Below are 27,515 nucleotides of genomic sequence, written 5' to 3'. Positions count from 1 at the left end.
GATTTTCAGGAGGAGGCAAAGGGAAACCTTCTCCCTCTGAAATGTGATATATGGTGGGTCGTCCACAAGTGCTCCCAGTTCACTCACCCTTCTGGCTGATGTGATGGTGACTAGGAAGGAGACCTTCATGGACAGGTGGGACATGGAACACATGGCTAACAGTTCAAAGCGTGATCTGGTAAGTATTGGGAGTACAAGATGGAGATCTCATTGCAGTGCTGGTTTCTCCCCAGGGGAGAAGGTCCTAATGAGACCTTTCAGGGATCTGACTGTTTGGGGTGAGTACAAATTGGAGAAAGTCCAAAGGAGAGCAACAAAAATTATTAAAGGCCTAGAAAACATGACCTATGAGGAAAAACTGAAAAAACTGGGTTTGTTTAGTCTGTAGAAGAGAATACTGAGAGGGGACATGATAATAGTTTTCAAGTACATACAAGATTGTTAGAAGAGAGACTGTGAAAAATTGTTCTCCTTAACCTCTGAGGCTAGGACAAGAAGCAATGGGCTTAAATTGCAGCAAGGGAGGGTGAGGTTGGACATTAGGAAAAACTTCCTATCAGGATAGTTAAGCACTGGAACAAATTGCCTAGGGAGGTTGTGGAATCTCTGTCATTGTCTAACCTGCTCTTAAAAACCTCCAAACACCTGTCAGGAATAGTCTAGTTATTAGTTAGTCCTGCCTTGAATGCAGGGGACTGGACTAGATGACCTACTGAGGTCCCTTCCAGTCCTATACTTCTATAATTTTATCATTCTACCAAAGGATGAAAGGCACTGGTGGCTGCTAAATGGACCCACAGGGAGCTAAAAGGAAGATCCGATGTCTTGAGGATGAGGAAATAGTGTGTCATAGCACAAATACCCACTTTTTCTGGGGACAACTGGTTCTGTTGTATTTAAGTAGAGAAATGTCTCTATTTAGCTAGACTGAATTTTCTGATGGAGCATTACTACTTTGATTGGGAATAGTCTGAACAGCCTCTGAACGTGGATGCTCTAGGTATGACACCCATCCAAAAACCAGGCTGTGAGGTGAAGAGAATCTGAGTTGGCATGTTTGATCTTACTGAATTAACAATTCGAGAAGGTTCAGATGCTTATGAGAAAATGGGTAAAAGATCTGGGAAACTAGAACGGTCTATGCAAGTTAGATGTGATGAGAATGACTCGAGCTTTGTTGTGATGAATCTTTCACAAAACCTGTAATAGCGGTGTGATGGAATGAAAGGTGTATCTCAGGTGGTCTGTCCAAGACAACAAAAGGGCATCACTCCTGGAGTCCCAGCTTAGTGCTGCTCTGGAGCACATTACGTTGAAGTTCTTGTTCATCTGGGAGGCAAACAGGTCCCAAGATGGCATTCCTCACTGGGTGAAGATTTCATTCAGGACAGAATGGTGTTCACAGTCTGTGAAGAAGTGCTTCCTAATTTTGTCCACTAGAGAGTTCTGCACATCTGTCAGGTATGTTGCCAAGACGATGATGTGGTTTCCTGATGCACCAGTTCCATAAATTGATTGCCTTTATAGGGCGAAGAGATTTCACTCCACCATGTTTGTTATACAGAAGATGGTCATCATGTTGTCTGAAATTATCTACATATGATGGGACTGTATAAGTGGGAGGAAGGCATTGCAGCAGTGCTTAATTTGTAATGAAAGAGGTTCCAGGGTCAAGCAATTTTTTTTCTTTCATAACTGATGTGGCAAGCCCAGAGGTGCTGAGGCTATGAACTGCCAAACCTAGAGGTGCCAGGGCTGGCACAAATTAAACACTGCATTACAGGCTAGGCAGACAGTCTTTAATTCTAGGAGACTGATATGCATCCTGGCCTCTCAAGGAGTCGTCATACCTTGTGTCCTGTCCACATGGGCTGTGCATCTATGAGGGATGCGTCCACAATTATGGTTGTGTTGGGTATGGGTGGAAGGAAAGGTACTCTGACACACACTTGTTCCACGTTCATTCACCATACAAGAGAAGCTGTAACCTTGCCAGGAATTGTTACTTGTATTCATGCTGTCTCTGTTTGGTGAGTAAATAGACTGGAGCCAGTCCTGTAGACAATGAAGGTGAAGCCTGGTGAACAGTGTTACACAGGTACATGGGGCCATGCAGCTTGGAAGGGAAAGATTGGACCTTGACTGTGTTTTGAAGTTTGAGGGTGATTTGACTTATTAGGCTGTTTCTGACCTGGAATCTGTCCATAGGGAGGTAGACCTTTGATGAGGTTGAGACTAGGGTCGCTCTTATAAAGCCCATGATTTTTGCAGGAGTCAAGGTAGATTATTTTCCGTTTACACAGACTCCCAAGCATGCCAGAAGATGGAGTAAGGATAGGGTCGCCAACTGGACCTCCTGATTGGATCTGCCCATTAGGAGTCAATTGTCCAGGTACAGGAAAATGGTACAGCTGTTCTGTCTCATCTGGGCTGCCACCACTGAGAGGATCGAAATGAGGACCCTGGGCGCTGTCGCCAGCGTGAATGGGAGTACTCTGAACAGATAGTACTCTTGTTCTACCAGAAATCTGAGGAACCTTTTGTGGGATGGATGAATGTCCCGATGAAAGTAAGCACCTTTCATGTCGGGAGCCTCACACCATGTGCTCTTCTCCAGGGAGGGGATTATTGATGCCAGCACGAGCAAGCAGAATTTGGATTTGCAAATAAAGATATTCAGCTGATTTTTCTTGGGATCTATGAAATTTTAGGAGTAGAATCCTTTCCCTGGATATTGAGGTGGCACCTCCTCTGTAGCTCCATGCTGTAGGAGAGTGTCCACCTCCAGACAGAGGCTCTCCTTGTGAGAATGGTCTCTGAAGAAGGGCTGGGGAAGGGATTTGTGCAGCTGAGGGGAGAGAAACTCAATGGTGTAGCCGGAGTGGATGATCTCGATACTTACTTGTTTGTTGTTACTGCCCTCCAGCTGTGGAGCAAAAGGATGAGGCACCCATCAAAAGTTTGGGAGGCAGTAGGGAATGGCATCAATAGTGGTACATGGTTCTGAAGCATCCCATCAAAAGTAACCCCTGGATGGTGGGTGAGGCTGAGCAGCTGTGGTTCAGGTGGAGGAAGCTGTATATCTAAGTCTTTGTATCCTTTGGCATTTACACGGCGGCTCATAAGCGTGCTGGAGATAAAACAGCTGAGGAAAAGATCTTGGCTTATTTACCTGTTTTGAAAGATGATGCGAAAATAGCTTTGGACAGAGAATTTGGACTCAGGCCATGTGGTGGGGAGAAGGAACTGAAAAGGCATTGGTCTGCACTGCCCTTTATACCCTGAGCATGGAGCATGAGGAACAACTGTACAGGCACGGGTAAATGGAAACTACTTGCCAGAAATTTCTGGTCTTAGGTACATGGAGCGCATGTGTACCCACACATGAAATCCCCATACAGACCAGCACTTGAGAACTATTTGTTCTGTTTCAGATTGTGTGTTCCTAGGGGAAAAAAAAGAGTGAAGACTGTAGCTTCATTTGCAAGGTTATTCTTATTTTGAACAAATGCAGCAGTATCTCCTGCAACAAGTTGGGTTTTAGCTGTTCGCAATAGAGTACAAGGGCTTCTCTCCAGGCTGACAGTTTAACTTTAACACAATACAAAATACTAAGAAACCAGAAATATTTTTTAAATCTTCTTTTTAATTTTAATTCTCCCTCCTGCAAAGGTCCTATTATGCAATGTAGTCCCTCCAAACTTAGATGGTCTAAATGGAGGTCTTTCTGATATGTAATCAATGTTGCTCTAGGCATCAACCAGAAGTCAACAGAGCGCAACATTAATAGATTAATAGTTTCATGGATTTTAAGGCTACATGGGACCATTAGATCATCTGTTCTGACCCCTGTATTGACCCTAATAACTTGTGTTTGACCAAAGCATATCTTTGAAAGACATAGACATCAAGAGATGGAGAATCCATCACTTCCCTTGCTAGTTTGTTCCAATGGTTAAATCACCCTGAGGCAGAGCAGTGTTTCCAGCTAGGGATCAGAGCCCACGTCTTGTCAACACAAAAAAGTTGTATGATTTAACTAAAATGGTGATGAAACTGATTTAGGTTAATTGGTGCAGGCCTAAGTTCCCTCTAAGCTGCGTGACCGTATGGCTGATTATTAAGCACCGCGCCAGGGCTCAGGTGCCGAGAGGCACCCCTCCCCGCCGGCCCCTGTGCAGACCTGCCCTGGACTTGCTGTGGCCAGGGAAGAGGAGCCCCTCCCTCGGCCCGGCCAGGTCCAGGCCCGCTGGAGCTTCCAGGGAGAGGAGCCCCTCCCTGGGCCCGGCCCCGCCCAGCCCAGCCCCACTGAAGTTGCCGCGGCTGGGGAGATGCGCCTTTCCCCCAGCCCCGAGCTGCTGAAGCGAGAGAGGGCTGGGGGGAGTCCTCTCTCCCCACTGCATCCCCGGCCCAATCCCAGAGCCCACACCTCTCCCGCACCCCAATCCCCTAGTTTCTCTTCAAATTCTTTTTTAGCCTGCCTAATTATACTTTTACACTTGACTTGCCAGAGTTTATGCTGATTTCTATAAAAACACTATAAAAACAATACCTCTGATAATGTTGCCAAAATTTTCATACTTGTATAACTTGCAACTTTCTTTCACATACTCACCAAAGTTAGCTCTTTTAGTCTAGCTATAAAATAGGCTATTTGTAATATACTGACCAGTCAGGATAATTCTTCTCTCACAGGACAGACTGACGAGGGCTGTAGCTGTCTTAATGGAGCTGTTTTTCAAACGATGTCCCTCATCGCAGATTAGGAGGTTAAATTCTATAGTCTGAATTTGGTCCAAGGTGCGCAGCAGCATCTCATAACTGATTATCAGAACTGCATGAAGTGGGGAATTGATGAACTCTTCTACTTTGTTATCCTGTAGAGCATAAATAAAAGTTGTATCACACAGCCAATTCTCTTTGGAGCTCCTCAACCCTGTTCCCCGATTCTCTGGTTTCAGGTGGAATTTCTGTTGCCTGACGAGAGCCCTGCACGGATACAAAATTTGCAGAGATCTGCAGATTTGCAGGGCTCTAGATATAAAATTTGGATATGCATCTATCCACGATCAGCAAACATATTCCGTGGAGAACTGCAGGGCCCTGTGTACGACATGAGTCATTCCCCACCTCCCCAGCGGGCTTGGACTACTTCTTCCCTCTTAATTTGCAAAAGAAATATGGGAATCCGACATGGCAATACAGAATACTACTACCACGCTGCTGGGCAGCTCACTGTTCTTCGAGTACACCAAGTCTACTAAAGCACATTACTGTGAAGGTGAAAACTACAGACCTGGTGTAACAGCTACTTAACCCTGGTGTTGTGGGTAAGTTTCAAATTGATAATTGTAATGGAGATAATGAAAAAGCCTAAGAGACTCCCAGTACATTTATGGTGGGATCACAAGATGCAGTAGACACCAATTTATACTGTGATCTTGTAATAAATTTGCCACATTCTGTTTACCTCTTTCAGTTCAATCAAATAGTCCTCACTCTGTTATGAGCCACATAACATTGCTAACCCTAGGAGGGCATAGCTAGCATGCATAAGTTACGGCAGCATAGAAGCTGGGGAGACAGAGAATCAGGGACGCATAACCAGCTCCTTAACAGCACTCCTGCTCTGTTGTATCCAGCAGAGACGCTACCCCAAAATATTTTACTGACAGTCAGAAAAAAAGCTATGGGGCCTATTGTTTTGAACCTTTAATGCCTTTTTTCTTCAGAAGGCATCAACATATATGTTTAACTCATGCTTACTCTTTGCTTTGGTCTCTTTCCTTAGTTACTTATTTCAAGGTATAGAAATAAAGAAAAGTGATAATTGAGTCTGAGCAGCATGGGAAAATCAGAGGTTTTAGATCTTGAAAGCAGCACCGGGGTACTAAATCAAACAAAAGTTCAATATAATACAAGAAAGTTTTTGCCAGATTAGATGGTTAAAAGTAGTCGCATTTGCACATATGACTTACAAAATGACAACACACCTTTTTATTTAAATCCTTGCACCATACCTATTTGATTGTCCATAGAAATCATTCAACAAGCCATAGACTAGCCAAAGGCTTATGATCTCTATATGTCAAAAATTCAGAAATATATGGACAAAAATCATTGCAACAAGAGACTTTTCAGCCCAAAGCCACTTAATAGAACAGTCTACTTTATATCCCAAGTAGCTCATTTAGCAGTTAATATTAACTACACTACTAATACTTGCCATGCTAATATCCCACAGTCAACCACCTCAAATCCTTCAGTGCACCTCTCTACTTGAAAACCCAAGAGATCAGTCTTGCAGCATGACCTAAAAGGTGAACACATTTTCCAATGAGCTCTCCCAAAAAAGGGATGCTTGATACAGAATGATAGTTAAGATGGTCCAAAGCAATGGATGGTTTCTTCAGTAGAGCCCTAACAATTGTTTTCTTAAAGGAAGCCGAAATCTTTTCTTCCTGGAGGGAGCTGATGATAATCTCCACCGTGAGTTAGGCTGTACTTCCCTGCTGGCCTTCTCCAACTAAAAAGAACATGGCTCAACCCATAACCTGCAGCCTGAAGCTCCCTCAACGCTCCAGAATTTTTAAAATTATATTTTTTGCTTCCAGTCAAAGCTCAGTTACCAAAGACAGACAACTCAGTCTGGATCCAAGTGATCTGATCCACTGATTTAGCAACCCTATTTATTCATTACCCCCATCACATGATTTGCTATGGTCATATATAATGAGTATATGAAGATGAACTATGGAATTAACAATATTCTTTGCAATCATTTCAAAACATTCATTCATCCTCTCAACATTTCTGTAAGATAGGTAGCTATTATAACCCCATGTAATGGAGCATTCTGGCCCTTTAAGCCTAGGTACTATACATGCTGCCTTCTCTCTCAGAAGAGGGGAGATGTTGATGGGAGAAGGAAGACAAAACCAGAACACTGAGCTCTCGCTATGAAAGCGTATAAGTGGCAGCTTCACGAAGAGCAAATTGGGATAGAAAAAGAGTTGTGTGTGTGGCAGAAGAGCCAGAGCTGAGTATGAACTTTTAGGCTGTAATGATGGACTTTATTTTGAGGACTGTCTTGAGTGGTTTCTATTATTTAACCAATCCCAGACGTGGTGTGTATCAGTGTGTTAGCCACAAGACTATATTAAAGTTTTAAGGGGTTCTAAAGAGGGGAACCAGAGGCAGGCTGAAGAAGAGACTTCACCAGACATGAGGGGGCAATCAGGAGGTGGCTGCCCCGATTTTACAGATGCAAACACTGAGATGAAAAGCTTAAGTGACTTGCCCAAAGCTACACATGGAGCAATTGCCAGTTAGTATGAGATCTCCACAGTTCCTGGTTCCCATTCCTGTACACTGAACACACCTCTCTTGGCACCGGTTCAATGGGCATTGAAGTCAATAGAAGCCTTTCCACTGATTTCAGTGAAGTGTAAATGAAAAACATCTCAGTGACTCAAGTAGCACAAACTTTCATTATTAATTATTATTATTGTAGGTGTTTTGCTTTTTAAAATAGTAGTAGTAGTATTCTGGAAACTGATAATGACAACACTCCCTCAAATTTATATTTCATACAATCCAGCAACATGGATTAATGAAACCTGCTTGGCTATAAAATAGAACCTTTAAGTCAGAGCCTTCATTTTGTCAGCAAAGTTCTGTATGGGTCATTTGTGATATAACAAAACTATACCTTGATCAAGTTTCAACATTAAGTAGAAATTAATGTACTTGTTTTTAAATTTGATTACTGAAGGGTCAAGAGTAGGGCTGAGTGTTTCCATGTATAGGTAAAGAAAACATGCCTGATAACTGTTTGAATTTATTATTTTATATGCAAGAAGTTCAAAAGGCTGAGACAAGCTCTTTTTACGTTGTGCTGAAGAAATAATAGTATGATAATTGCCATTCTTCCCTATAAGGTAGAGAGGAAATTACTATTTAAAATACTTCATTATATTGTAGGCAAGTGGTATTGTTATCTCACTTTTGCATGTCAATGTTTTCTTTGCTTTTTAGGGGCCCAATCTTACAAACTGCTGAGGGCTCTCAAATGCCACTGACTTCAACCAGATGAATAAGAATGTTAGACATATTTAAATGAAAAGGAAAATATGTTGCTGTCACTTTGGGACACATTAATTACCAATAAATTCAATATCCCCCCACCCCAACATTAGTGTTATAAAAAAACCCTGATAATTGAGAGAAAATGTGCAACAGCCTCTAAATATCTGTTTAGGTAACTATTTTTTTTTTTACGTTACAGTGAATCTTTTTCCACCAAAGCTGCTCTCTCAAGAACTAACACAGTTGATCATTTACTTTGCTCAAACTCAGTTACTGCCACATAGACAATTTCTGTCAAATCAGTTCACTTCAGTTCCACATCTTGAAATAAGTTACTCTAAGGAAAGTGATGGAAGCAAAGACGGCATATGAGTTAAACAGACATCTAGACTGGCCTCAGTATGTTCAGCACCATAGCAGGACTGAATGCTAAATAAGTAGAAAAAATAAATAGGTACACATCGAAAAAATTAAACGTTTTGTAAAACATATAAAAACACTTGTAAAAAGAGCTTTCATTTCGTCTGAAAGACTCACTATTTCATACAGACCATGAAGGAAGACTGCCAAAAAGGAAGTGTTTAAGGCCATATCTACACTATGGGTGCTACAGTGGCAAAGCTACGGCACTGCAGCTATGCTGCTGAGGTGAATTTTTCACACCCCTAAACGCTGCAGCTATGTCAACTTAACTTTTAAATGTAGATCAGGCCTAACTGTTAATCTATTCGCAACAAATATTAGGTCAAATTTAGAAGACAGCATTCTCTCTGTTACTTCATACAAATACATTTGCAGGGAATTATCAGGTTAAAAAAATATCTTTTTGAAAATAAACTGCCTTACGTTTGTTACAAACAACATGGCAGAGTAATAATAATTATTTTTTGAAGTTTTCTTTTCACTATTTCACTTCTTTATTTTTTGCATTACTCTAATTTTGGTCAATGAAAGTACACTAGTCAGTTTCTAATCAATTTCACTTTTAGTTTTCATGCATACATTTCCCTCCTGCAATGTTTTGGCTGCAAATACTGTAGACAAATATTTGCTTGTTAAAAAACAGCTTATTTGGAATATTGGATTTTTTTTTTTTAATTTTGAGCCAGATTTGACCTTTTTGAATATAAATTTCACCTTATCAACTGTAAACACTTTGATCCTTTCACTTCCCAGCCACTTCTGAAATTCTTTTTTCCAGTTCTTCACCAGACTCCCAGGGGTGACAATCAGTGCCTGCTTTATTATAGGTTTGCATCCATAGAGCCCCTGACGTAGGAGAGTCCAGACGAGCGAAATGCACTGCAAAGTTTTTCCTAAACCCATTTCATCAGCAAGAATAGCTCCAAATCTGCCACTTAATCTGTAAGAAATAATTACAATTTAGTAATGAAAAGGAAACCCTGCAACTATTTGCATTCTCATCTGGCTAATATGGTTTTTTTAAGTAAATACAAACCTATTTCTTTCTACTATGATCACGCTGTAGTTTTTTATTCAGTTAAATCAAAAAGTTCTATATGCCTGTGTGAAATTTATGTTCATTACTAGATTAACATACCGATCATCCAAAATTAGAGATCTTACTTGACTTCTTTCATTATTAAAAATGTTTAAGTAATTTATGTCAAAGCACATGAACATATACCATAAGCAGCCTGTAGTATATAAAGCTTATGTAACAACTGTAAAAGTAATATAGTAATTTTTCAACAGAGTGATACATCGACGTACCTTTATACTTGACTGAAAATTTCTGAAATACCAACCAGCACTGCATTTTGGCTTGGTTTATAGCAGTGATTCTCAACCTATTAATCATTGTGGGCCACATAAGGCCACAATGTGTTACCTGGGCTGCAGATTGAGAACCACAGCACCCCACCACCACACCGTTATGCCCAGTGCCCACAGCCCAAAGACCCCTCCACAGAGCGGGGCAAAGAGCAGAGCCCCGGTGCTGCGGCCGAGTGGCAGGGACCCCGTACCCCTTTGTGTGGGGCTGGGAGGCAGCCCCAACCCGACCCCATCGCCAACCCTGATCCCTGCCAGGCGGGGCCGGACAGCAGCCCTGACCCCAGACCTTGCTGTGTGGGGCCGGGTGCAGCCCCGACCCCAACCCCAACCCCAGACCTTATTGGGCGGGTCCGGGGGGAAGCCCCGACCCGGGGCCCTGCTTTGCGGGGCTGGGCAGCAGCCCTGACCCGGGGCCCTGCTGTGCGGGACTGGGCGGCAGCCCTGACCCCAGACCCTGCCGCAGCGTGCCAGGCAGCAGTCCTGACCCCAATCCTGAAACCCACCATGTGGCAGCCCAGGCCCTGGACCCTGCCATCCTTTAGCATACAGCTGGGCCACAGCTGTGGGCTAATTGGGCTGCATGCAGCCCGTGGGTTGAGAACCACTGGTTTATAGGATAATTCAACCATTCTCTTCTAACAGAGAAATACAGAATGCATCTCAATTTTGGGGTGTTTTTTTAAACATGCTAAAAATTACCAGAGTTAAAATTAATAGGACAGTTATTCTCCTACCTCATTCCCATCACACACTCGTACAGGAATACAATTCCTTCTTTCTGATGTGGGCGAAGATGATTTACAAGGTAAGGATCCACAACTACATCTACCACAGGTAAACCAGCCTTATTGAACATCCGCTGGTGATCTGGAGTTGGACGTGGCATAACTAAAGAATCTTAAAGTTCAACATATACACAGATGTGGTAAGAGATAATTTGTGTTCACTTCGTAAGCAAAAAGTATTGTTATTCCAAGGTAACTATATCAAGTAACTATTTGCTAGACTTCAATAACTGCTGAAAATTGCTTTTTAACATATTGGTCATTTCTAGACAAAGAATATAAAGAACAACAGCTGCTATTGTTACGTCTGAGTACCTAGATACAGTATAAATAATAAAAAAAAAAATCTATTAAAACACTGCCGCATATCCTAAAGGTTTCAGAAGTGCTTTAAAAGTTTAATACCTATAAGAACCACTTCACCCATCATTTACTACAATCTGCCACCTTTGGGATCAACTATAGCAGCTGTTCAATTGAGGATTACCAACAATAATCAATTTAGGACAGGAAATGAGGAAAAATACCTCATCCAATTAAAACTGCAAGGAGTACAAAACATAATTACTCAAAATAGAGTTTATCAGAACACTGTGGCTAACCTTCTATTTCTTACACACACACACACACACACACTATTCTCATCGTCCCCGCTCCCCCTCAAAGACTACAGAGGAATGGGTAGAATACTTTGGAGTCCATCAGCGCTGGAAGGGGTTAACATTGAGCAACACAAGACAGTGAACAACACAGCACACCCTACTCATGCTAGTTTAGAGATCAAAGGTCCCCATCCTGTGGGGTTCTGAGTGCTCTCAACTTCCATAGGAGTTGAGAGGCTCAGGTTGCAGGAGGCACTCAAATCCATCACAGGATCGGGCCCCCCCAAAACCAAAAATTGGAGAGAAACCCAGGTCTTTCACACAGCATTGCAGAAACAGACAAAATGCAGCCAACTCTGTGGTTGAACACAGAGCCCCAATCCACCCCTTCCCGCCCCCTTCCCTGAGCCTGCCGTGCCCTCACTCTCCCCTTTCCCCCCCCAGAGCCTCCTGCACACCACAAAACAGCTGATCAGGAGGTGCGGGGAGGGAGGGGGAAGGCGCTGATCGGTGGGGCTGCCAGTGGGTGGGAGGCACGGGGAGCGGCGGGGAAGGGGAAGCTGATGGGGGGCTGCTGATGTATTACTGTGGCTCTTTGGCAATGTAAATTGGTAAATTCTGGCTCCTTCTCAGGCTCACATTGGCCACCCCTGCTCTAGGGTATATGGACTGTTTAAGGATACTAACACTTTCTCAAATGTCAGTGACACAGCCTCCAGTCTCATGCTTTACAGCACACCTGCCACTTGTAGAACAGAATCATGTTGTGGTGTTATTGGTTAAACTTGATTTTCACTGGGATACCCTAGATTCTCATTCAGTACGTGGACAGGGAACATAAAAACCTTGGTTACACATTGAGCTTTCTTACAAAAGGACAGTGGAGGGTTAAATAAATAACAGAATTTTAAATCTTACTTGATGCATTTGGATCATGGCGAGGTTTGTAGTTTTGGGACTCTTTAAGTAGATTTTCATTAGTGCTTGGCTTGCAGACATTTTTGAATGGGCTACAGAATGGTTTCAAGGTACTTTGTGAAGAAGCAGTTGGGACTGTGGTGGACGTCCCTACACCAGTCTGAAAACATTTGCCACTATTAAAGTCCTCTGCTGAAATTACACCCATCACTTCAATTTCTTTTCCTCCAATCATCAGCGTTTGACCTTCATCAAGACTTTCAAGGTCTTTAGATTTGTATCCAGTACCTAAAAATAATAATTCATTTACTTACGTTTAGCAATTAATTAGGACCACAGAGTGGGTATCACTGCCTTATTCAACTGCAGGAAGTGAAAACAGAAATGTCATCAAATCCTTTAATAATCAAGCATATGAATTTGAATAACCTTTCATAACTAGGAAAGCAAAGTGGCAACAAGTTTTTTCATTTAAGTGAAAACAGATTCAAGTAGATCCGTTTTTTTCTTGGTATTGTGAACATAACATCACATTATCTGGAAATCGTTGTACCAACTATTTTAAAAACTGCTGTGAATTATCCTCTTATAACTGAATATAAGCATGCATTTAGATATTGGACTACCCAATCACATCTTAACAAAGCGATTGTCTCATTGACCACTCCTCTTTCCCCCCCACACCACTCATGATGAAAAGAACCACTTTCCTGTCCCATTTACAATCTCATTATATGTCTGTGGCAATCACAGCAATGGCTTAAATGGAAAAATATAAAAACAATATATTTTAACTGCCTTTTAATGCAAGTTAGCAGATGGATATGGGGGGAGCCTGCATCATCTGACCAACCACCTCTCTGCAACAAAAAGCAAGTACTCTGTGTACTGCTAGTAATAAGCGGGGAAAATATCTGATCACTCCTCCATCTAAAAACTCAGTTTGGTTCTCTGACAAGAAAGTGCGGCTATTCCAATTTTTAGACTGACACTCAAGTAAACTGAAGTGGTTGTGGAAGCCTGGTGAAATTGGCATCCGTGTCAATGGCTGCTTCAAGCACAGAGATTTGATTTTTCTGCAGCTTTGCCTTGAAAGACCAGAAATATTTTTATGTTGTAAAGATTAAATATCCATATTTAGCTTTCTATTAGTTCTGGAAAGCGCCATGTGCTTTATACTTACCTAGATCAGGACCTTCAGTATGACCCTAAATGAAGCTAATGTGATTTTAACAAAAAACTCAACAGGGTGGTTGATGCATTCCAGACATTTCTTATTCTCTCACTCACTTTTTTTTTTAAGTCAAGCAAGTGTATATATAGTTTTGATACAAATTAAATTAAATTTGTAAAGTCATGGATTATTTTTCAATTAAAGTGCCTGACAGCAGCAAAGTTTGCAATGCTAGGGTTGTAACAAATTATTAGAGGGCCATCTCGGTCTTAAATTCAAATACAAGTGTGTTTTGCAGCAACACATTGTAAAATTGTAGTTTCTTACTAAATAATCTACTTTGGCTTTGCTGGCAACTTAAATTGTCGCTGGTCTTTCAGGCAAAATTTTTGAGCTGACTGCAACCTATAGCTTACGAGCCTTATTTTTTCCTCTTAATATAAAATCAAAATGTATCTTACAGTAGCTGCTACTAAAAATTGCAGCACCATCAACTCTGGCTTGCGTTTCAGGCAAAGGCAATATTTATAGATACTTCACTGTAGCTGAAAAATGCAGCTCCAGTGTCACCAGACCCCTGATCAGAACGTTAACAAGTAACACATTCAAATGGAGGTTCAGCCTTAGGACTGTCTGCTCAGCTGTGAATTTGTCCCTGGTGCAAGCCCACTTCTCCACGGCATTATTTGTGTGGCTGATGTCAACAAGGCCCAGCCCCTCCCTTTTGGCAGCTCTACTGATCTGCTCGGCCCTTCTTTTCTAGCCCCTCTCCTTGGACTGGCAGCTCAATGCTTTTACCCCTGATGTAACTCAATCCGCCCCATTTTCCCCTGTACTTTTTGTTTAGTGAGCAGGAAACATTATCCTTTTACTTGTCCAAAAAACATTTCTACTTGTCCTGGGTTTCTGTGTAATAGTTATTTTTCTCCCATTCTGACCAGCGGTCCACAGACCAGAGTTTGGTCATCCTAATTTACACGATTTATAAACAGCTTCATTTCACTTCATTCATAGACTGTAAGTCAGAAGGGACCATCATGATCATCTAGTCCAGGGGTGGGCAAACATTTTGGCCCGAGGGCCACATCAGGGTGCGAAACTGTATGGAGGGCTGGGTAGGGAAGGCTGTGCCTCCCCAAACAGCCTGGCCCCTGCCCCCTATCCGCCCCTCCCACTTCCCGCTCCCTGACTGCCCCCCTCAAAACCCCCGACCCATCCAATCGCCCCACTGCTCCTTGTCCCCTGACCGCCCCCTCCCGGGACCCCTGCCCCTAACCGCCCCCCGGGATCCCACCCCCTATATAATCCCCCCTGCTCCCCATCCCCTGACTGCCCCCCCCGAACCTCCACCCCATCCAACTGCTCCATGTCCCCTGACTGCCCCCCGGGACCCCCTGCCCCTTATCCAACCCTCCGGCCCCAGCCCCCTTACCATGCCACTCAGAGCAACATGTCTGGCTGCTGCGCCACCCACCCAGAGCCAGACATGCAGCCCTGCCGTCCAGAGTGGGGGGGAACAGCAGGGGAGGGGCTGGGGGCTAGCCTCCTGGGCCAGGAGCTCAGGGGCCGGGCAGGATGGTCCTGTGGGCCGGATGTGGCCCACGGGCCGTAGTTTGCCCACCTCTGATCTAGTCTGATCTCCTGCTCACTGCAGGCCACAGAACCTCACCCACCCAACTCCTGTACTAGACCCCAACCTCTGGCTGAATTATGGACGTTCTCAAATCATTATTTAAAGACTTCAAGTTACAGAGAATCCACCATTTACACTAGTTAAACCTGCAAGTGACCCATTCCCCATTCTGCAGAGGAAGGCAAAAAAAACCCCAAGGTCTCTGCCAATCTGACCTAGGGGAAAATTCCTTTCCGCCCCAACAATGGCAATGAGTAAAACCCTGAGCATGTGAGCAAGACCCACCAGACAGATACCTGAGAAAGAATTCTCTGTAGTAACTCAGAGCCCTTCCCATCTAGTTCTCATCAATGGCTGTTGAAGTTATTTGCTGCTAGCAGTCACAGATCAGCTACATACCATCGTAGGCAGTCTCATCTTACCATCCCCTCCATAAACTTATCAAGCTCAGTCTTGAAGTCAGTTAGGTTTTTTGCCCCCACTGTTTCCTTTGGCATTTTTTGCTCCCATTCAAAACACACATTATTTTTAGGCCAATGTTTAAGTAACAACTATATGTAAATCTATAATACCTCTTCCAATGTCTTTGCCTTCCATATCATTCAGTATCACAGACTTTCCTTTTGCAATAAGAACAGCATCACCTTCCCACTTCTTGTGTTTTTTCTTTGAAGCCTTACACCACACAACACTGAAGTATTTTGCAAGGCAGTCAGGTTCGTCTTCCTCTTTCTTGTGTCTTGCTATTTCTGGTGTTGGTACGTACACTGGCTCTAAAAAGAAGCAAAATGAAGAAGAATATCAAAACATTTCTGTTGATGTAGAAAAATTATTTAAAAAAAACTCAGCACTATCATCAGTTAAGTGCAGTCTGTGCATTTCCTGCTACACGAACATAAGATGGCATGGTCCCTGTTCTGAGTAGCTTACAATCTAAGTGAGACAGAGACATCGTAATTCAGGCTTAAAACAATGGATGGGGGTGCAAGCTCAAAGGGGCACTAATTTTACGAAATACTGTGTGGAAAGTATATGCTTTAAGGAAAGATTTTCAAGTAGGAGAGCAGTTATTTAGCCCATGAAAAAGAGGTAGCTCCTGGTGTGGAATGGAAGGAGGAGACAGTGGGTGAGGGATAAAAAGGAAGTTTTGGGAAAAACAAAGCGGTGAGAAGAAAAGAAGAAGGAAATGAGAGTACGGTCTCAGATGAGGAGGAGATGAGCAATGCCTTGAAAGTGAAGATGGGAACTTAGAACTCAATGCAGAAGGGGAGGCAAGTGAATAGATCCACAACTAAAGCCAAAAGATTGAATTCAGAATAACTATTAGTGTAGCTTTAGAAAACCTGAAAATAGCTAGAAAATAAAACTGTTTTACATTTCCAGTTGAAAGAACAGTTCACCCACTTTCTTTGTAATATATTAAAAACCATCCACTATCCTAAAATCCTGAAAAACAGCAGCATGACTTGAGATTGCAGCAAACCAAATGTTTCAACCTAAAATAGTCATAAATTTGGCAGCATTGCAGCTACTTATATCTATAATCAATGCAAGTATTTGCTGAATATAATTAGGTTAATAACTTTAAGGATTCTCAACATTGCAAGCAACAGTTGTCTATACTATTGAATAAAGACAAAGCTCACATGCCTGCCATGAGTTACCAGTCTGGCATGAGTCAAGTAACAATAGAGCAAGTCTGCAGAATTATCTGAAGGAAAATCTGAAACACTCCTTTTTAGCAAAGCATATGTGCACAACATCAAAGTGAAAACCAGACTAATTTTCATTAAAATACCCTTGCATGCTGGTCAAGGCTTAATCAGCTTGCTCCTTTGATTCCATCTGGATTCAGCACTATACAGATTTGACACTAAAAGACTGCTCATACAAAAGACTAACTCTTCTTATGTGCTTATACTTAGACAAGAAGCAGAAAATATAAAATTCCATCTATAATAATGACCAGAGAAAAAGGGAAATCAAATAACCTGAACATCACTTCTTATGGTAATTGTTTAAAAAAAAAACCCCCTGCAAAACATGATTAGATTAACTGCCTAAAAATTAATCTAAATTATCAGATGAATGTTAACTTTATCATTAATAAAACAATATATATGCAAGATATTTTATTTATTGATAGAGATTTTCATGCCACAGCACTTTACAAATTTCAACCCCAGTCCCGTAGAGGGATCCACTCCCGTGGAGCTTTGGTTGTGTGCAGAGTCCCTGAAGTAAATGGGACTCCTCGGGTGAATCCGCATACTGAATATATACATGTGGATCCACGGTAGAAATGCTTCCACCTCGAAGGTGCAACAAAGCAGCTATTTAAGAGTACACAGCAATGCTACACAATGACTAGAAGCAACAAAAAAACCCAACCCCAAAACAAAACAAAAAAACTCCTCCTCTTTTGCACCTGAAAATACAGGGAGAATTTAATGCATCTGGAGTGTGGTAATTTGACTAAGACACATGAAAAAATCCTTGCACTTTTGCAAAAAGTACCGAAGACCTATCAGTGGACAGAAGTAGTCAGGGTGGTGGGTTTTTGTTTTTTGTTTGGTCTGATCCTAACAATGGCAGCTACAGCAGCACAGTGCTCTTATCATGATGCTGGGGCACTGGTTCAGTATCATCAGAGGAAAGAATGCCCTCTACTAACTTACCAACACAACTTCCTGCAGCTGTTTTAGATAAAAAGCATTGCAGATCCATCCAGCACTTAAATACTATGGTAATGGGGCAGAGAAAACCCTTAAGATAGTGAAAAATACGAAGGACTGAACTTGCTTGGCTTCAAATTCCTAAGTTTAAAGTGGATCACAAAGCAAATATAGAATTGCCATCTCTACATTTTAATGCGCAGCTTTCAATTGCCTTCTCCTTTTAAGATTTTAAATGTATATTTCTGCAAGAACTGGAGACTTGTTGACAGCTGAACGTCCTTCCTCTTCACAAAAGGATGGATGTCGTCAAGTGGGTGAACACTTCTTCCCTTTCTCTTACATAGCCCTCAGAGACGAGTTCACAGAGCCTTCACGCCTGTTTTACGGCCGCTGCTTTTTACCCGAATGATTCTATTTAAAAATGTACCTGGGTATTCTTGGTGTGAACAGCCAGTTAGTTAGTTGCCAAGCCAACATTAATCCCGCAAGGTATTTTAAAGCAATTTAAAGCAATAGGGAAAACAAAATAGGACATAATGGTAAGTTTGGGAACTATTAGCTTTTGGAAATGAGATTTTTGCAACGAACAGTTCTTGAAGCAATTCGCCCCAGAGTGAAGAAAGCCAGATAACAGTATCCCATATGACATCCACATGCTCAGTGAGAAAACTAAAGATTAGGTAAAACATTATATTGCTGAGGTTCATTCCCCAAGTCCACCTTCTGAATCATCATTGCAATTTACATATACAAAATAGCTGGGTTGGGTATCTTTCTATTGTACCCAAAATAGTCTCATTATTACCATTGCAGCATAGTCCTATGTCAAAATGTCAAGATATTTGGCTATGTTTGCAGCAATATTTCATGCTTTTAAAATAAGAATATTGTCAGATTAAAAATCATTACACACGCCCAAAATATTCTTACATGTATGGTTGTTAATGCCAGAGACTATAAGATCTGTAAGAAGCTATTGGCTTGTCTATGCAGGACATTAGTGTGTGGTAAGACAGAGTGTGCACACTACAGTCTACTAGTTTGCAGGCAGTAACATCCCCTGGGCACAGCCACAGAGCACTAAAAGTTCCGTAGTGCATTCTGACATACCCCTGTTTAATCATCAAAGCACACCAAGGAACTTTTAAAGTGTGCTATAGCAGCATCCACATGGGATTTTACTGCACAGAAAGCTAGTGCGCTGTAAATTCACACACTGGGTTGCCACACACTTACAAGCTGTTTAGACAAGGTCAATATTTACTTAACACCATCAATGACATTTGTTTACTTATATTCAACCTTGCATTCAATTTGGAAAATACCAATCGACTACTGAGTTTTTCACTTTTGTTTGTACACAGTATCTAGTCAATTTAACATGAAGGTTTTAGTCCAATAGCAGAATGTTTGCAAACAGTGGGTAAAATTTTTCAGGCAAATAGTTTATTGGGGGGCGGGGGGCGGAGGAGGAGGAGAACAGTTTGGGTCGATTCAAAACAATTCATGAATTTCACAAATAGTTTTGGTTATTTACAAAACAGCTAGAGGAAGAGGTGGTGATGGTGCCCTCCATTATAACCTTTTGCCCAGTGGTTAGGGAACTCACCTGAGATTTGGGAGACCAAGGTTCAAATCCCCACTCCAGAAAAGACCCAAAACAGACTTGTTCAATTCATTAAACATTCTGAAAAGTTTCAGATTCAGTTCGACCCAAACCAATTTCTTTTTAAATTTTCGGAACGGTCACCAAATCAAAAAAATCATTTATTCACCTAGCTCAACGTTTAATCATTTGGTGTAAGGCTGACGCACTCCATACAGCTGCTAAGGGCAGTGTTTGGTAGCAGAATACAGAGCAGCAGCTTGGACAGTGAAATTACTGCTAGCTGAAGGCATCCAAATACAGTTGCTTTTGCCGATGCCCTAGAAATGAAGCTACACTTGTACATTGTGATCTCTCTTGTTGCTTCTGGTTATTATCTTGCACACAGACTAACAGAAATATGTGCGTACTATAAACAAAAAGAGATAGGGAATCAATCTGTGTCCACTAATTTCTCTCTCAACAAACAAAAAGCCCACTTTATAAAACTAAACTCTTCATGACCACTAAGAAGCTGTTGCAGGTGACGTGGTCCTTCTTCCTGAACTGAGAGAATACAGCTGAAGCATTATGGTCCAAAGGCTAAAATGCAGAGACTATAAAAGTGGGTATTTACAATAGGTGAAACAGTAAGTCCTTAAGTTTCAATATTTCAGCAAATGCTTGTTCTATGTGAGAATGAATTCCTATAAACTGATGGAGTTGATGATTTATAGAAAATGGGGATGTGGGAGGAAAAAGAAAATAAATGCTGCAGTGGCAAATTAGTATAACCAGTTTCTGCAGAACAGGTTTAGGGTAGACACTGATTATATCTGCACAGAGAAGTAAAAGGAAATCTGAAAGAATGCAAAATTTAAATAAAATATGCATTCCCAAATTAATCTGTAGCACTGTGTACAGCAGCTTAAATGGGAAATTCCCATAAGGAATGCAGCATGCTCCAGTGGACACTACAGGACGAGGAGTCAGGATCCTGGCTTTGCCAACACACACGGTTTGATCTTACTCAAGTCATTTGACTCCTCTATGCTTTAGTTTCCCTCATCTGTAAAATGTACATAAAGGTATCTACCCCTCTGTAAAGTGCTTTGAAATTCCTGATAAAGCATTGTTTAAGTGCAAGTATTACTGTTCAAAAGAATAAGAAATCTGCTTCTAATTCTGCCACGTGATGATAAAAAAGGACAGATGAAGCCAAAATTTAGTTCAGAATATTTGAACATCCCAGCATACAACGGAATTTGGACCTAGAGCTTGGATTCTGACCCTTCTCTACAATGAAATGCCACCTTTGTGTATTGATATCTGAAATTAAATCCATTCCCATATACATTCTTAAAACATATGCTTAGCAGAGACCAAGCTCTTTATGTCTTCTGAGGATCAACGGAAGTTTTATTTTACTTCAATTTCATACTAGCAATCAGAATAGTTAAGAGAGCAAATGAAAAATAGTACACAAATTCAGAAAACAGCTCTTTGTACTGTAGCTAGGTATTCTGTTACACATGGAGTGTGTATACATTATATTTAAAATCGCATGCTAATCTGAGATCCAGGAATATCTAACCCAACATTATGATAGAAAGATAGTGTTACCTTAATTCTAAATTCAGGCTAGAAATAAAACACACATTTTTAACAGTGAGTAACTACTTGCACAAGTTACCAAGGACTGTGGGGGCTTCTCCATCACTGTAAATTTTAAATCAAGATTGCTAGTTTTTCTAAAAAATATGCTTTAGTTCAAACACGAATTAATTCAGGGCACTCCTGTGTCCTGTGTTATACAGGCAGTCAGACAAGATGATTGCAATGGTCCCTTTTTGCCTTATAATCTATGACTCTCACAATGGTGTTGTGGAAATAGATGCATTAATATTTGTGAAGAACTCCGATAGTCTAGTGATGAGTGCCATAAAAAAAAACAAACTATGAGGAAATTAATAGTTCTGTCTGCAGGCCAGGACTGAATAGCGTGCAACAAATAAGACATAGGGCCACACATTGAACAATGGAACACTGAAAAATCTCCATCATCAGAGATTTTTAGGAGGAGGTTAGATAAACACTTGTCAGGAATGATAATACTAAAATAATATTTAGTCCTGTCTTGACTGCAGGGGACTGGGTTAGAAGACTTCTCAAGTCTCTTCCAGTTCTACAATTCGATGATTCTATGAATGAGGAAAAAATAAAATATCGTAAATATCATCACTACCTGACCACCATCTAGACTGTGCACTGACTGAAGCAGGGGTTCTGTGGAAAAAAATAGTATGTGATCATGTAATTAAAGACTGTTTTATAATTCTTACACACCATGGGGCAAAATTAAGGTTACACAGGCACTCTTAATTCTGACATTTCCTAATGTTTGAGTGTTTGACTTTGCCATCTTAATAGTGTTCTTTTAATGCAGTTTTGTGTGTTCATGCATATGTGTGTCATAATAATAGGAGAGTTGTGATGGCCTTAACTATAGCAGTTGTGAAATGACTGCATTGTAACTTCACCTCTTAGCAAAATATTTAGCTCTTAAGGATACTGCTTTAATGGGGGATGATAGGTAGAGAAGATTTCCAAAACATAGCTTCTAAGGATACATCTTCACTACCCGCCGGATCAGCGGGTAGTGATCGATCTATCAGGGATCGATTTATCGCATCTCATCTAGATGCAATAAATCGATCCCCGAATCAACACCTGTACTCCACCTCTGCAGGAGGAGTAAGTGGAGTCGATGGGGGAGCCGCTGGGGTCGACTCGCTGCTGTGAGGACAGCCAGGTAAGTCGAACAAAGAAGTTGCGTATCTTAGTTCGAAACCACGCCCCCCAGTGTAGCCCAGGCCTAAGTGGAAAAAATGTTCTTAAACCTTTCTACTGTCTGGAAAAACCAACTGACTCTAGCATTCACAGTAAAAATTTAATGAACTAAGTTGAAAGCTTCTGATAAGTTCACAGAAATAGTTATGCATGTCCTATCATCAAAGGCAACAGCAATATCTTTGACAATTCTGGAATGCGCAGGCATCAGATGGTGCACTAAACCAGATTACCTAAATAAAATGTTGAATCCATTCAAATGCCATCCAAGTTGACTGTTTACAATGTCTTCTAAGATGTTAGAACACACAGATCAATTCTAACCTCTTTATATAAATAAAAAAACAAATGCTGTTCAGTGACAAATTAAATGCAGGTAAGACTTTAGAAAGTAAAATATACACTTGAATGCCATGTACAGTATTTTGTATGTTATTGTAAAATGTGTATTTATAATTATTTGATTTCTATTCATTTTTTCCGGTTTATAAAAATAGAAAAACAGCCAGTAAACGTCATCACTACATTCATTTTTACTAATACAAAAGTTATGATATTTAACAATCACGAGTTAGTTGTACCATAGTCAAAGGGGTCACTTTTCAAAGCATTTCATAGGGATTTAGTCATAATTCACATTAAATGTTAATGGGAAGCATGCAGCTAAATCCTCATATGCCACACTGAAAATATACCGCTTGGCATTCTGTGAAGATGTGCCAGTTATTGCAACTTTTCTGAGGTGTTTTGCGGAGGGGGACCCCCAAACTATTAAAAAAAATGGACTATTTGTGATTTACAAGTCTTCATAGTTTCCAGAAACCCAATAGAAGTGAAGCAAAGAGTAAGTAGGCAAATAGGGGTTTATTAAGATTATGCATACTTGGTATTAACATCTATGTTAACTCATATCTGAGGAAAATCTGATTTACTTACTTGTTTGGGTTTATTTAATTTATTTATTTGTTTGCCAGCGATAACTTTCGATTGGCTTGAATAATATTGACTCAGAAAATCAACAATGGGCCATTAATGTTTCTATTCTGTATTTTAAAGAGCATTTATCAATAAAACATATTATATCCTCTGCAGTGGGTAGGAAACACAAACTATTCCTAGCCAGTCTAAATAATTTAGACATGCCTGTTTAAAATTCATGAAATTACCCTGGAAGAAGGTGGTACTTTAGCATTTTCATGTGTTATGAAGGAATGATTACTGACTGAGGACATTACTGGAGGGGAAGGAGTAATATTTCCAAACCAAGTTACATAAATATGATTTACATAAATGTAATCCATTCAATAGTTCAAGCAGAAAAATAATGTTTAGGGCCAAAACTCAACAAAGCTGGTGCATAAGTTGTAACTTGCACCAGGAAAGCACACTGTGCCAGAGGGGGGAAATTCATTCCTCTGGAGGGTAAATGGTGGTTACTGTGTTGTCCTTGCTTGTCTAGATCGCAGGAAAATGGAAGCAGTTTTAAATTACAGGGGCTCCAACGCAAATTCACAAACATGAACTTCTGCAGGAAACCACAGATTCAGGCTCCATAGGGCCGGCTTTATTTTGAATCAGTCCTGCCCATTTTTGGAGCTGAACTGACCCCTAACCTATGGAGGCATACACACACGAAGATGTAGCAGCTTTCGATCAACACAGTCTGGTTTCCAGTGCAATTTCCAAGGAATCAAATCCCTCTACTTCCTTTTACACCAGGGGTGGGCAAACGTTTTAGCCTGAGGGCCGCATCGGGTTTTGGAAATTGTATGGAGGGACGGTTAGGGGAGGCTGTCCCTCCCCAAACAGCCAGGCATGGCCAAGCCCCCGCCTCCTATCCGCTTCTCACCCCATGATGGCCCTCCACGGGACTCCTGCCCCATCCAACCCCCCTGTTCCCTGGCAGCTCCCCCAGGACCCCTGCCCCATCCACACACCCCCTTCTCCTTGTCCCCTGACTGACCCCGGAACCCCCACCCCTGACTGCCCCCCACAGCCCCATCCAACCCCTCCTCTCATTCCTGACTGCCCCCCACCCCAGGACCTCTGCCCCATCCAACCACCACGTCTCCCTTTCCCCGACTGCCTCTGGAACCCCTGCCCCGACTTCCCCCCGCCATCCCATCCAACCCCCTCTCCTTCCTGACTCCCACCCATCGGAACCCCTGCCCCCATTCAACCCCCTTGTTCCCCGCCCCCTATCCACACACCCGCCCCGACCACCACCCCAAACCCCCTTGCCCTCTCTCCAACCCCCTCTGCTCCCGGCCCCCTTACTGCGCTGCCTGGAGCAACAGTGGCTGGCAGCGCTACAGCCACACTGCCCAGCCACAGCCAGCCACAGGCACGGCGGCGCACTGAGCTGAAGCTGCGGGGGGAGGGGGAACAGCAGGGGAAGGGCCGGGGGCTAGCCTCCAGAGCCAGGAGCTCAGGGGCTGGGCAGGAGAGTCCCGCGGGCCACATGTGGCCCGCAGGCTGTAGTTTGCCCACCTCTGTTTTACACCCAATGTAAATTCTTCCACTCACATTTGTTCCACAGGTGGCTTTAGCCCTACTTATCTAGTTGCCTTTTTATTTATTTGTAATAGCATTAAGGACTATCTCATTGGTCTCTTTACAGCATATAACAGTTTTAAATTGGTCATCCAAAGACCTGTTACATACTCTTCACAGGGTTCGTTTGCATTTTAAGGATTAAAATAACTAAACAAGTTCAAACATACTTAAAATAATTTCTGGACTTTTACTAAAGTTATTTTTAGTACAGTGCTCATTTTTGCATCTTAGAAATGGATTTACAAACAGCCTTCTTTAAAAACTATATTGATCTAAGGTATAGTAAGTTATCATAAAAATACTGGTGTCAGGGACACATTTTATCATCTAAGACTGTGCTGAATACTAGTACGTCTGCAAATGCAGACAAAGATTTTACTAAAATGAATTCAAATAGTAAGCAACCCAATTCACTGACAGTTGTTCCTAACGTAAGAGGACTGCCCCAACCATAACTTTTTCATCCCTCTACCTTCCCCACTGAGTTCTCTGTTTTAGTAGTTTTGTGGACTGGACCATAGTTTGAAGCAGGGAAGTACAATCCAGATGAAAATATTTGCGGCCTGCAAAGTACTGTAAGCCCCTGGAGGATGTTAATACTATCTTGCCAGGTGGCCAACTTATTTATTTTACACCCCCTGGGACCCCACGTGCACATGCACATCATCTGTTAAAAGAACTTTACTGTTAATATTGCAAAGTCAAGCATTGGGAAATGCCAGAATTAAGGTTGCCTGTGTAACCTTAATTCAGTCCTCTTGTGCATACGCATTATGATATAATCCTTAATTACATGATTGCATACTATTTTTTCCACAGAGCCCTTGCCTTACTCAATGCCCAGGATGGATCACGTTCACTTAATGTGGAGCTACTGAATATTTTGTTTTTGCCTCATTATTCGCTGTGGAGCTCCATGCCTTATTTATTTCACACTATTCAAATCCTTCTCTCACAACAGAATTATTAATTTCCTTCATGGGCTTTTCTATGGTGCTCATTATACAATATTTCAGTGCTTCACAAGTATCAGTTAATTTATTTTCACAACACCCCTGTGAGATGAAGGGCTATTATTATCTCCATTTTACAGATGCAAAACTGAGGCACAGACCTCTGCAACTTCAGCTAATGGAGTATCTGATGGCCAAAGCTGGTTGCCATCCTATGTAGATCAGCATTAATGGGGGATAAGACACTTTGCCAGTGGGTTTCACAGATATTTTCTAACAGCAGAGGAATGGTGACACTCAGGAAAAAATAGTTACTAAGCTATTCTCAAAGAACAGTTACAGATGTGTTGCACATGTCCATTCCACTTCAAGCATGTGCATGCCCTCTGCACTAGAGTCAGAGATTTTCCCTCAGCAGTTCCTGTCAGGGGGGCCATGTGTCTGCTGCTGCTGCCACCTTGTGCTACTGCACGATGGAATAAAGGGCATTGACACCCCGACCATCCCCCAGTTCCTTCATACTGTATAGAGTCTGATATGGAGGAGAGAGGCAGGGCCGATGCAACCACTAGGCAAACTAGGCGGCCACCTAGGGCGCCAAGTGGTTGGGGGCAGCCAAAAACACGCAGCGGGGAGGAGGTGGAGCGGAGGTGAGCTGGGGTAGGAGGGCGTGGGGAGGGCCGCCTACAGCAAGTAAGGGGTGGGGGGCAGCATACAGGGGAACCGCTCCCCAGCTCACCTCTTCTCCGCCTCCTCCCCTGAGCATGCCGCCCTGCTCTGCTTCTCTCCCTCCCAGGATTGGCACTGCAAGCCTGGGAGGCGGGAGAAGCGGAACGGCGGCGGCGTGCTTGGGGAGGAGGCGGAGCAGAGGTGAACTGGGGTGGGGAGTGCCGCACGGCTCCCCGGGCCGAGAGGAGGGAGGGAGGGGGGCGGGAAGCTGCCGCACACGGCTCCCTGGGCCAAGGGGGGAGGAGCTGCCGCGAGAGGGGGGTGCCTCAGGGCTCCCGGGTGAGGGGGGCAGGCGCAAGGTGAAAGTTTCGCCTAGTTTCGGCCCTGGGGAGAGGAGAGGGAGTCTTGGAGCGGACATGTACTACACATCTCAAAGAACAATGTTCTTTGAGATGTGTAGTTACTAACAACACATTAGTAACCATTCTTTTCTTCTAATAATTGCACATGTCCATTTCACTTCAGGTGACTCACAAGCAGCTCAATCTGGAGATGGGTTTCAGAACCTACCTGAACAATGCCTGAAGGTCTACTTGTCCAAACCTGGCATCGTCTCTGGAATACTGAGATAAAGCATAGTGAGTTGTAAAGGTCTGCACTGTGGACCAAGTCGCAGCTTTACAAATGTCTGTTGTAGGTACTTGATCAAAAAAAAACCGTGGAAGCTTCTTCAGATTTTGTAGAGTGTGCTGCCATTCTGCTTGCAGGGGATACATCAGCAAATGTTAGCACAGCTGTATGCAAGACAAAATCCATGAGGAAATCCTCTGCGTCAAGACTGGAAAGCCTTTCATCCTGTCTGCAACTGACAAGAAAAGCTGGGATGGCAATCTAAAAGACCTAGTTCCGTCCAAGTAAAAAGCCAACACCTTCTAACATCTAAGGTATAGTCTCTCTCCTCATCCTTACAATAATGGAGCTTAGGAAACAAAGTTGATAAGTATATGGGTTGATTGAGATGGAATGCTGATATTACTTTAGTCTGGAATTTCGAATGCAGGCATAAGTAAATGTTGTCCTTATAAAAAAAACTGCAAACTGGGGGTCAGCTACTAATGCTCGTAACTCCGCCACCCTTCTCAAAGAGATAATAGTTACCAAAAACAGTGCTTTTATAGACAGATGAAGTAAAGAGTAGGTAGCCATCGGTTCTAAAGGCAGACCCAT

General features: G+C 42.3%; 1 protein-coding gene across 1 annotated transcript in view; it reads right to left on the bottom strand.

Moving 5' to 3' along the window:
* The window catches only part of RAD54B (RAD54 homolog B), a 127,997-nt gene that overhangs the window by 20,911 nt on the left and 79,571 nt on the right, over nt 1-27,515 (bottom strand). The window contains exons 4-8 of the mRNA XM_074944089.1: nt 15,570-15,770; nt 12,191-12,478; nt 10,620-10,782; nt 9,226-9,451; nt 4,670-4,877 (exon numbers count right to left, since the gene is read on the bottom strand). Coding sequence (XP_074800190.1) covers nt 4,670-4,877; nt 9,226-9,451; nt 10,620-10,782; nt 12,191-12,478; nt 15,570-15,770 — 1,086 coding nt within the window. The remainder of the gene's footprint in view (nt 1-4,669; nt 4,878-9,225; nt 9,452-10,619; nt 10,783-12,190; nt 12,479-15,569; nt 15,771-27,515) is intronic.

This window comes from Natator depressus, chromosome 2 (genome assembly GCF_965152275.1).
Source record: "Natator depressus isolate rNatDep1 chromosome 2, rNatDep2.hap1, whole genome shotgun sequence".
In the NCBI taxonomy this organism is placed as follows: Eukaryota; Metazoa; Chordata; order Testudines; family Cheloniidae; genus Natator; species Natator depressus.
This window is presented reverse-complemented; position numbering and strand designations above follow the sequence as displayed.